At 33.2% G+C, this 12,226-nt stretch overlaps 2 protein-coding genes and 1 pseudogene across 3 annotated transcripts; all 3 read left to right on the top strand.

Annotated features, from left to right (window-relative positions):
- The first annotated feature begins 774 nt into the window (after positions 1–774).
- Positions 775–1,098, top strand: LOC143529030 (F-box protein CPR1-like). The gene has a single exon (XM_077024917.1). It carries the CDS (start codon positions 775–777, stop codon positions 1,096–1,098), a length of 324 nt encoding a protein of 107 aa, XP_076881032.1.
- A 2,473-nt stretch (positions 1,099–3,571) lies between these two features.
- LOC143529031 (F-box/kelch-repeat protein At3g23880-like) lies at positions 3,572–4,546 on the top strand. Its single transcript, XM_077024918.1, has one exon. It carries the CDS (start codon positions 3,572–3,574, stop codon positions 4,544–4,546), a length of 975 nt encoding a protein of 324 aa, XP_076881033.1.
- Positions 4,547–6,742: 2,196 nt separating this feature from the next.
- On the top strand, positions 6,743–11,486 carry LOC143529008 (guanosine nucleotide diphosphate dissociation inhibitor 2-like; annotated as a pseudogene). Its single transcript, XR_013134579.1, has 13 exons — positions 6,743–6,940; positions 8,461–8,520; positions 8,590–8,676; positions 8,761–8,868; positions 8,958–9,131; positions 9,265–9,376; positions 9,472–9,552; positions 9,669–9,731; positions 9,828–9,929; positions 10,134–10,258; positions 10,866–11,076; positions 11,142–11,216; positions 11,294–11,486. The product of XR_013134579.1 is annotated as a guanosine nucleotide diphosphate dissociation inhibitor 2-like (transcript).
- The last annotated feature ends 740 nt before the right edge of the window (positions 11,487–12,226 follow it).

The raw sequence follows: 12,226 nt of genomic DNA on the forward strand, positions 1-12,226 counted from the left end.
CAAACTGAGAATGACCCGCTACCGTCCCTCATGCAAACCCAATTATCTTCTTGATCTGAGATTGCCACCTTACAGAGTGAGGGGTTTGTTTATGCTCTGAATTAGTCAGAGATAGAATGTGTTTGGTTCACTTAAAAGACACATATTAATCGGTTCATGTAGCCTCTAAATGGATAAGTTTTATAAACACGTTGACCGATTCAAAGGCTGCATGTTAATCGGTTTGGCCTCATAGCTCAGCACAATGTTTATCTAACAGCCGCGAGAATGCAATGATTAAGCTCATTGATCTCCTCATTATCTTTTGACTTCGACTTATCTTTGTTTCCCCTTGTAACGTCATGATGACAGCCAAGATGATCAGATCATATATAAGTCGAAAAGTAAACTAAAATATGTGACGATTTATGAGCGTCCATTGGAGAATAGAGATTCTCTAAAGATGATCCCTAACATGAAATCCCAATAATTTCTTAAACTTGTAAGTAAAAGATTATTTAACCTTTTCATCGGTTTGAGTAACAGTTTTTCTAACTAACATATGAATTTTTAAGTCAATAAATTTATTAGTTACTATTAACTTATTATAATTATTATTTTTAAACAAGAAAATAACAAACAAAAGTGAAGATTGATAAAAGTTCATAATATTTAAAATAATCTATACAGAACTAAGTGGGCTTGGGCTGGGGTGTACAAAGCTCAATATTTATACCCGTAACCTAAACCTAACTACATTTCAATTCGATCAGTCTGCTAATAATATTAAGATTCATGGCAGAGCTTTCTTTTGATGTGGTTAAGGAGATACTGGTACGGATGGATGCTGAAGATCTAATCCGATGCAAGAGCGTGTGTAAGTCATGGCTTTCTTTTATATCCACTCCTCGTTTTGTTAAAGCTCACTTGAACCATTATATCAAGAGGGATCATGACAATCGTCAACTTGGACATAGAAGGATTTGTCATTCTGAATCTAGGTCTGAAGCCGTTAGTGACAACGAAATAATTCGTATTGTTGGTTCTTGCAATGGCCTTGTATGTTTTTCTCCTAGAGGTGTTAGGCTTGTAGTGACCAATCCTTCTACTAGGGAGTAGAAGAAACTTCCAACGCCGCGCTATCGGGTTCAAAGTTATGTACCTGAAATGATCAGGCACGAAGTATGTTGGGGTTTCGGTTATGATCCGTGTGCAGATCATTACAAGGTTATAGTAGGGTTTATGAACAAACGTGGCAAAAATTGGACAACTTTTTACGGGTTAACTTTCAAATCAAATAGGTGGAAAGTTATTGGAAATATAAGGTATGAGATTACTCATAAATCTGGTAATTTATGTGGCGGGGCGCTTCACTGGTTCATGAGGAATGAAAATAAGAAGAAAGTAATTATTTCTTTCGATTTGTCTACATCGGAATTTAGAGAAATTCCCCAACCAGATTTGGCAGATTATGTATGTGATATCGATGGTCTCAGTCTCGGGATTTTAGAAGATTGTCTATGCATATATCGGTGTTGCTTACTTGATCGGTCTCGTGATAAGATGTGGGTAATGAAAAACACGAGTGGGAACTATACATTGACCATTGTCAGACCAAGTATGACGTTGCACACTTCATGCCACATACTTGGGATTCACAAAAGATGTGTAGTCTTGGTGATGGTACTCGAGTGCCCAATGGAAGGAAATATATTGGTAAAAGTATATTTGTCAAGAGCCTAGTATCTCCACATCTCCATGTTAATGCCAAGGTTCGATCTATATGTTGTTTTCTTTATATATATGTACGTATATATGTTGATGCTAATTGTCCTAATTTTTTGTTTGTATGTATATACATGCAACACAGCAGGGACGGGGAGATACTGAGAGTATTAAAAGCGGCATCGCAAGGAAGAGGAATAGGAACAAAAGGTCTTGAAAGCATAAAAAGCGTCCCGACGGATGAAAATTAAGTTTATTTCCGTGTACGTTGGTTGATGCCTTCTGATGGTATTTTGATATTTTTTTATCCAACACTGATAATTGCATAGACACATTTGTTTATCTATACTACTATTAAGCTTTGCCGATTGTGTAAACATATTCTGCAACTTTTACCATTGCAATTTCTGCAATATCATGTAAGCTCTATTGTAAAGTTCTTAGAAGCAATACAAATATTTCTGTGATTTATGGACGTGCATTAGAGATGCTCTAAGAGCATCCGTAACAGACTCCAAAGCCCTGTAGCAAAATGTATACATGTGAGTTTGAGACGGGTTTAAGTAATTCCAGCCTCATATACTTGATTATAAAATCTTGTTTTCACAACATGTTGAATTTCTATCAAGTAATTACCTAGTCAGGTATCCACTGGTTTCAGTATTACTCGTTAGTTATCTAATATGCGACTCAAAACTTATTAGATATGTATCGGATATGTATAAATATAAAAATAGTAATTGAATATAAAAAAGTGATTAAATAAAAGAGAAAAAATCATCTTGAGTTAGTATAGTGTTGAATGATCGATATAGTTATGGATTTGCTTGATTTTGTGGAGAAACAAGAAAGATGGAGATGAAGGTTGATTATGGAGGTTTAAGGTTTGAAATGTAGGAGATACAAAATTCCGTCGAATTCGACAATTCTTTACTGAATTCCTTCGGATTCATTAATACATTGACACATGACGAGATTTTACTTGTCAACGAGCTCTTTAACTAATTATGTCGAATCCATTAAAATTCTGTTGGACGACAATTCTTAAGCGGCTATTTTGGGGATTTTATGGGTATGATGACCAAAAATGGAAATAAGTTGATAAAAATGACCATTTTGAAAATTTTCTCAAATTTAAATGTTAGCCCTGTTAGGCTGTTGATGCATATAAAATATATTATTTAAATATAAAACAAACATTTAACTAACAAACATAAAAAAAATCACGTAAACGAACATAAATGAAAACATTATCGAACGCTCATGAACTCAAATGAACGAGCGCTTACTATGTTCATGTTCATTCATTTAACTAAACAAAGAAGATTTCTTGTTCGTGTTCGTTCATTTATCAAATGAATGAAAGTGTAAACAAACTTCCCGTCAAACGATTCATGAACATAAACGAACTTCTCGTCAAACGGTTTATAAATGTCTGTTGGAGCCCATGGAGATTCTCTAGAAGATTATCCAACATGAAATTTCAATATTTTATCAAACTTAAAATAAAAAGACTATTAAACCTTTTCGTCAGTGTGATTAACGGTGTTTCTAACTAACAAATGCATGTTTAAGTCAATAAATATTTTCTATTAAATTATTCTATTTTTAAATAAGAAAACCACAAACAAAAGTGAAAAGTGATAAAACTTCACAATATTATATATTGAAAAATACCGTATAACTTGTAAACGGAAATCACCCGAAAGCCAATCGATGGGTAAATCTTATTTAAAAATAACAATTAATCTTATATAGAATGAACCGGGCTTGGGTTGGGGCTTACAACATTCAATATATATACCATGCACCGTAACCTAAACCTAGCTACGTTACCCACTGATCGATCTGCTATCTATTAGGAATCATGGCAGAGCTTGCTTTTGATGTGTTTGAGCAGATACTGGTACGAATGGATGTGAAAGACCTAATTCGATACAAGAGCGTGTGTAAGTCATGGCTTTCTTTCATATGCACTCCTCGTTTTGTTAAAGCTCACTTGAACCATAATATCAAGAGTGATCGTGACAACCAACAACTTGGACATAGAAGGATCTGTCATTCTTTGTTTGATTACACACACAAAATTCGTGTTTGTATAGTTGGTTCTTGCAATGGCCTTGTATGTATTTGTCCTGATGGTGTTAGGTTTGTAGTAACCAATCCTTTAACTAGGGAACAAAAGAAACTTTTGCCGCCGCCGCCCTATCGGTCTAATATGGATTTAATTCCGATTGGGTCAGCGGTATGTTGGGGTTTCGGTTATGATACGTGTGCAGATGATTACAAGGTTATAGCAGGGTTTAAGAAAGGACATGATACAAAGTGGACAACATATTTTTATGTGTTTACTTTGAAATCAAATACTTGGAATGTTATTGGAGAAGTAAGGCATATAATTGCTTGCGAATATGGTATTTTGTGTGGTGGCACGCTTTATTGGTTAACGAGGTATGACAATAAGAAGAAAATAATTATTTCTTTGGATTTATCTACAAATGAATTTAAAGAAATCCCCAAACCAAAAGACTGTGATACTATCAATCGTCTCAGACTCGGGGTTTTAGAAGACTGCCTATGCATATATGTGGATTACTACTCTTATATTCCTGATACTAAGAAGACGTGGGTAATGAAAAACAACAAGTGGGAACTATGTATTGCCCATTGTTGCAGCAAGTATGATATTGCACACTTCATGCCACATACACTGGATCCACAAAAGATGCATAGTCTCGATAATTGGGCTCATGTGCATGCCATCAAATCGAGATATATCAGTGAAAATATATTTGTCAAGAGCCTCGTATCTCCTCATCTCCATAATAATAATAATAATTGAGAGGGACGATTAAGAGATGCCAAGGTTTGATTTAATTGTCTTTTCCTTTTAATACAAACACATATAAATATTTATATACATGTAGGATTGGAATCGTGGGAGAATCGTTTGGGATTTGAGAACCCCTGTGAACCATTTTTTTTTAACAAAAACATGACATTTTTGTCCTTTTTTTTCAAAATTTGTTTATATGTATATTATCATTTAATCTTCAATAACATATATGTGCATTATCAATTCTCTTAATTATACGTATATGTACATTGACATTCTCTTCATTGTGCATTATGTACATTATAATTTGTATATATACATACATTATCATTTTCTTATCCAATCACATAATTTATTATTTTTGTTAATTTGTATATATATGTATGATACCTATATTCTATCTTTAATCATGTGTATGTGTACATAAATGTACACACATGATACATATGTACAGTTGCACACACGTCTATAAGTTCCGAAAAAAATTACTTGAAGGAAATAAGTAGTTTGTTTTTTTTTATCTATACTTATATATGTTAATGCTAAATTGTCATTTTATGTTGGTAATATACGTGCAATGCAGCAGGCAGAGAGATTGAGTGTTAAAAGTGGAAAGATAGAGGAAGAGGAATTGATTGATGGTGATGAAGATTATGAAGATAGCAAGACTAAACTTTGAAGTTGAATAAAATGATGAATGAAGACTGAGATTAAACTTTTAGTGTTTTTTTGATTAAAAACTTTATAGAAATTTAAACTTTACTACCATAAAGTATTCGTATGATTCTACTTAACACGCACCTGTTTCTGTTTTTTGAATTCAATATATGTAGCACTTTAATACGTTCTTACAAGCTTAAAATTGTTATTTTCATTTTTTAAATTATTTTTGCAATGTCTACACATAATTGGAAAAGAAACAAAAAAAAAACGATTATAAGCGAATCGAAACCGAAAATAACTGAAAACCCCAACGGTTAGTATATTAAACAGATGACTTCAGTTTCGGTTCCGCCTAATACCGAATCGTGCTCAACCCTACAATAACAAATAACTAGGATTATTTTAGTTTTTTTTAAACGACAAACCATACATATTATTAACATAACTATTTTATGTTATATTTAATCAAAACTACACAATAATAAAATTTTAAAAACCCCACTTGTGGCCGAGGAGGCTTGGGTTCCCTAAGTTCGATTCCTACTTGTGTCACTGTTGGTAGATTATGACATTGAAGGATTTGAGCTAGGCATTACGAGTTTGTCAGTGTGAATCCCGATCTCACCTTGGTTTTAGTCCACCGTGTGCTACGTCAGAGAGTTATTTTCTTGTGACAACCAACAGTATGTTTTTTCAAAGAAACGCCCTAGCTAAACATTAAAATTAGCGTGAAACCGTTTAAAACAAAATAGGTCGGGCCAGAGTTGGACACGTATGGTAGCGGGTGGCCTAGGGCAGTCCAAACCGTTCGGCGCTCGAACTCGCTCGCCGCTCGCTCAGAAAGTGCTCGGAAGATGCTCGCTCGTTTTTTCGCTCGATTGAAAACGAGCCGCTCTGCTTGGTTCGGTTTGTAAACGAGCCAAGCAACGAGCAAAGGTTCGCTCGGTTTGGTTCGGCTCGAATATTTTTAATTTATTTTATATATAATTATATATGAACAAATATATAAATATATAGACAAAACACATAAATATAAACTTAAAATTATTTTTACCTATTTAAAGTTTTCATATTCCGTCAATTTTATAGTTTTATTTGTACGCTTCAAGTTTTTAGAATACTACAAATTTGTTTACATGATTATTATATCTCACGTTAAACTTATTTTTAATAAAAATTTACAATCTATTACACGTTTGTCTAAAAACTACTAATTTATTTATAAAATATATTATTTACAGCCTTCAAATGTGTTTCTTATTGAAAATTTTAAAGTGAAAAAGAAATAAATAATGCTCGAAATCGCTCGATGTTAGATCGAAAAATGCTCGATTCGATTTTGGCTCGTTTCGGTTTTTGCTCGGTTCAAATTTCAGCCGTTCGGTTCGGTTCAGTTGTAAACGAGCCAAGCAACAAGCAGGCCTTCGCTCGGTTCGGCTCGGCTCGTGAACAACCCTAGTGTGGCCTAACATAAAAAAGAAAGAAATTAAAAAGAAAAGTAAATAAATAAAAGAGAAAAAAACATTCATGTCGAGTGAGTATAGTGTTGAATCGTCGATATATAAATTCGCAGTCTACTGACTCGATTAGGAACCCTAAAACTCCATCCGGATCCTATCGATCAATTAGTATTTGTGTTAATCGGCTCGTATGGATGAAGAGTATGATGTGGTGGTACTCGGAACCGGTCTCAAGGAATGCATTCTCAGTGGTCTTCTCTCCGTCAATGGTCTCAAGGTATGTACTCTCATTTCTGCACTCTAATCATGCATCTGCTCACTTATAACTTCCTGATTTGTAGCTAGTTAAGACTGCGTCATACATACTCAAATCCGTATTCATATATATCGATGATTTTAATTGATTAGTTGTTTAGGTCAACATTTGGTTCCGATTATTATTCCGGATCATCAGATCTGAATTGATCAATAGGATCACGCTATTTTTTCTATCAATTGACAGTAATTAGGTTATCATATTATTTCATGATTGCCAGATTGTTTATAATAATAATAATTTAAGGCTGTGATGAGAGTTACTGTCAATTTTGTGCTAAGGAATTGTATGCTGATATTAAATTGACAGAGTGAAATAATTTGTTACATCTGTGTTAATTTAGATTTGAACTCGGTTGATTAATAAGATCTAATTTTGTAAGTCATATGTTTGAAGGATGTGATATTTTTTGTATCAAATGGGGATCAATTTTATTAGAGTTTTTGATTTAATGAAGTTTAATCCTCGCCATTCGTTATGGCGTTAGATAATGATATTAAGATTTTGGAACTGTTACAAAAATAAAACAATAATTGTTTTAGTTGATTTTGTACTCTTTTAAAGATACGTGTACAATATTAAGTAAAATTGATGATTGAAAATTTTTAATAGTTACAGAGCATAAATATATGGTTGATCATTGGTTGGCTGGCTGGACAAATAAAGTTTTTACTTATTAGCGGTTTTCTTGAACCAGATTGTATTTGTTCTATACAAGACAATGTTTAAAACATATCTTTAATTAATATAGTAAGCTGTCATTTAATTAACGAGTAGTGCATCAAAATTTTATCTAAACTCAAGTACTCAACACACAAACTTTATTTTGGATTATGTATGATTTAACTTGTTGAGCGTCGATATCACTAATAAGCCATCAAGATATTTTAATCATCACAAGCCTTGTATAATAATTTGTCAAAATACAATAATTTCTGTGAACTTTTATGATTTTTTGTATGAATATTATTGATAATGTTTGGAACAAACAGCTCTTCTAAATTTTGATAAAGAATATATTACCGTTCAAAATATCACAATATCTCAATAAAGTATATCTAAAACAAAAGATACCTTCATAAACGATTTGTATGTCATCGGTCAACACTTTTATTTGAACCTAATAGAAACATTTTTTTTTTAAATTATGAGAAAGGAACAGCTATGTTTCAGTATTTATACCAAAAGGTTCGAAAGTTTGTTTTTTTCCTCGACTATATTCATCATTGCTAGCTGGTTTTTTTTGTTATGTGCTGTAAGGCTATAATTGATATTAATAAAGAAACTGCAACATACTTCTTTACTTGAGATTGTAATTATGAAATTAAATTTGTGATGTGGCTTTGTTGGAAGTTCACCAAAGACTTTGTTTAGTGTAAGGTATAACATTATCTATTTTCAACACAAATTGAAGATCTTCAGATATTTGGCTAATGCATTTATGGTCTTTTACGGCCGTATACGTTATGTCTGTGAATCAGGTTTTGCACATGGACAGGAATGATTACTATGGAGGGGAATCAACCTCACTCAACCTTATTCAGATTTTTTTTTCTTTATCTTAATACAATTTTGTGTAGATTTTAGTAACATAAACGGTTTAAAACTTACAGCTTTGGAAAAAATTTAGAGGAAGTGATAAGCCTCCAGCTCATTTAGGGTCTAGCAGAGATTACAATGTGGACATGATCCCTAAGGTATCTATCTTATTTTGTTAATATTTGCTCTTTAAATTTATTACCTGTATTAATTCTTCAACATGATATTTTTTGTATTGCAAGTTTATAATGGCAAATGGTGCTCTAGTGCGCGTTCTCATTCACACTGATGTCACAAAATATCTTTACTTTAAAGCAGTGGATGGCAGCTTTGTTTATAACAAAGGAAAGGTATATCGTTGATTTGTTTCCATCAAATAACCACAACTTTTTTGTAACTTTTAACGTCTTACAAATTTTGAACTATTTTAACTGCATAGGTGCACAAAGTACCAGCTACTGACATGGAGGCCCTCAAGTCCCCTCTCATGGGGCATTTTTGAGAAACGTCGCGCTCGCAAGTTTTTCATTTATGTTCAGGATTATGTTGAGAATGACCCCAAAACACACGAGGGGTTGGATTTGACACGCGTGACAACTAGGGAGCTTATTGCGTATGCCTTTTGTTTTATTAAAAGATATTAAATTTAATTGTGAAATGTTATTTTGCACCATCACTATTTATTTTTTGATTAGTTGTAAGAAATGTTGTTTTCAAACGCCACTAATGATAACTTATATTTTCAGTAAATACGGCCTTGATGACAACACAGTGGATTTCATTGGCCATGCGTTAGCTTTGCACAGAGATGACCGTTACTTAAACGAACCAGCTCTGGAAACAGTCAAAAGAATGAAGGTGTAAATAATTTGTCAATTCTCGTTACTCGTCTTCTTTTCACTTCATAAATTTATTTAAAGTTAACTGATTTGAAAATTTCATTTGTGTAATAGCTTTATGCTGAGTCACTTGCACGTTTTCAAGGAGGATCACCATACATTTATCCTTTGTATGGACTAGGCGAGCTTCCTCAAGTATATGTTCTAGATACCTTTGTTTCATTTCTTTAAAATGGTTTTACAGTAAATCCCTCATTTTGCAAGTATAATATGAAGTGGAGTTCGATGTTTTACTCCAAAATATTTTGTAGGCTTTTGCTCGGCTCAGTGCTGTTTATGGTGGAACCTATATGTTGAATAAACCTGAGTGCAAGGTATGCTATATCACACTTCCTCGTATTCTGAACCCCGCTTTCCCAGATAGATAATTAACTAGGTTTATGACCGTTTTTAATTTTTCAAAACTCTAGGTTGAGTTTGATGAAGAGGGAAAGGTCTGTGGTGTTACTTCAGAGGGTGAAACTGCCAAATGCAAGAAAGTTGTTTGTGATCCTTCCTATTTGCCTAACAAGGTACATTTTTTCTACCTTGTATTAAGTGGGATGATATTATCTTAGCATTAGCCAGCATTGACTATCGTGTATTATTACTCTAAATATATAATAAAATTAAGTGTTTGGACTGCTGTGTGATGTGACATGAAGTATTAGTATGAAATCGTTGTTGCGGTTAATTATAACCATTATGCAAAATTATCTAAGCATGGTCTCTGACAGGTGAGGAAGGTGTGCAAGGTGGCCCGAGCAATTTGCATTATGAGCCATCCCATTCCAAATACCAACGACTCACACTCAGTGCAGGTTATTCTTCCACAGAAGCAGTTGGGTCGCAAATCTGACATGTGAGTTTAAACATAATATGGCGTTTAATTGTTGATAGATTACCATAAAAACCAATACACTTTCTTATTTCTCATGGAAAATACACGAAAAAGTCACTAGACTAATTTTTGCACATTAAAGTCCTTAAAGTTGTCTAAAATACTCGTATATAATGGCTTGTTAACTTTGAAATATGTCGAAATAACACAATAATATTTTTCTTGCAGTTTGCAAAAATGATGAGTGTTACTTTTTCATATTTTGACCAATTTAAAAATTTAACAAGCCATTATTTTAAAAACAAAAATCACAATTTTGTGCATTTTAGACTAGTTTAGGGACTTTAATGTTTTTTAGTTTAGTGACTTTTTTGTATGTGTTTTACAAGTTGAGGGACTATATCAAAATTAGTCTGAAACACTTTTTCATAAAAAACAAGAAAGTGTATTGGTTTTTTACATAATCGATCTTTTAAAGTTTGTATACACTTATTTGTATATACTTATTTTATTTGAAGGCAATGATTAAAAATATGGTTCATGCTGTTATATATAGTAGATAGTAATAATCATCATAATGGCTTGTTTGAAGTAAATAATAATAGCCATAATGATTTGCGTTCTGCAGGTATCTGTTTTGCTGTTCATACTCTCACAATGTTGCTCCAAAAGGGAAGTTTATTGCATTTGTATCTACAGAGGCAGAAACCGATCAACCTGAAATTGAATTAAAGCCCGGGCTTGATCTTTTGGGTCCCGTTGATGAAATCTTTTATGATATATATGATAGATACGAACCAGTTAACGAGCCGTCTTTGGATAATTGCTTTATATCCACAGTGAGTTTTTAACTTTTTTCAACAAATTGTTTTATCATGTTTTAATTCTCTTTAATGTTGAACAGAGCTATGATGCCACAACTCATTTTGAGTCAACTGTGATTGATGTGCTCAACATGTACTCAATGATAACGGGAAAGGTATGTAAATAATTCATCTAATTAGTTTGGCTTTTTATATGGTATCTGCTTCTTTGCTAACACGCATTTTCGTGTAGGTTCTTGACCTGAATGTAGACCTAAGTGCTGCAAGTGCTGCTGAAGAATAGAAACTTTGAAAGTGTGTTGTTTTCTTATTACCTTTTTAAGTCGTGGTGGAAAAATTGTGCTTGAACTTTTAAGGAGGTTTTTGTATGTGCTTGTGTAAAATGCGACTTTTAAGTGTTATCACAAAGGAAAATTATCGCCCATAAAAAGGCCGAACAACTTTCGTTGGTAACTATTAACTAAAGATTGATGGTTGATGCACAGTTTGACCATGGATTGATCATGCAAAGTATGTTCAAAAACTTTTAAACTGATAAAACATTAACAATGAATATACTGCATATACATACTTTCATATCCCACAATAAAAACAAAACCTTCAATGTCTGGTTTAGTTTACACGGCCGGTCCTAAGTTTCATATTGTTGGTTGAATCACTTAGCTACCATGTTAAAACTGTATGAATCTCACACAATTTGACTTGCTTATTTAAACCGTTCCGTCAAATTCAACCGTCGTACTCCTTGGTCGCAGCATTTAAGTGACGGATAAACCAAATTAGGGCAAAAGCTTAACTAAAATCCTTGGTACCTTGTATGAACGAAGTTTAATGACAAAATTGACACAAATCTATTGTATAGTAATTATAAAGTTAACAATTTACAAATTTAAAAAATCACAATTCATATGCTTTTTTAATCATCTGATTAAAATTCTAAATATAATAATCTAAAAGAATAACCCTTCTTTACATCTCATTTACTACCAAAATCCATCATTTAATCCCATCTATCTTCTTTAAACCACCCTTTTGCGACGAGCAGTTGACGACCAAGAAGAAGGCAAAACCGCAAACACCACAAGACCACCCAAAATAACAACCGGAAGCAGCAGCAACATCGACGGCGGTGGCGGCAACGGCGGAAGTATCACCGGGAGTACCA

This window comes from Bidens hawaiensis, unplaced genomic scaffold, assembly GCF_021521415.1.
Source record: "Bidens hawaiensis isolate Kalapana, Puna unplaced genomic scaffold, B.hawaiensis_p1.1 tig00008407_1, whole genome shotgun sequence".
Lineage (NCBI taxonomy): Eukaryota > Viridiplantae > Streptophyta > Magnoliopsida > Asterales > Asteraceae > Bidens > Bidens hawaiensis.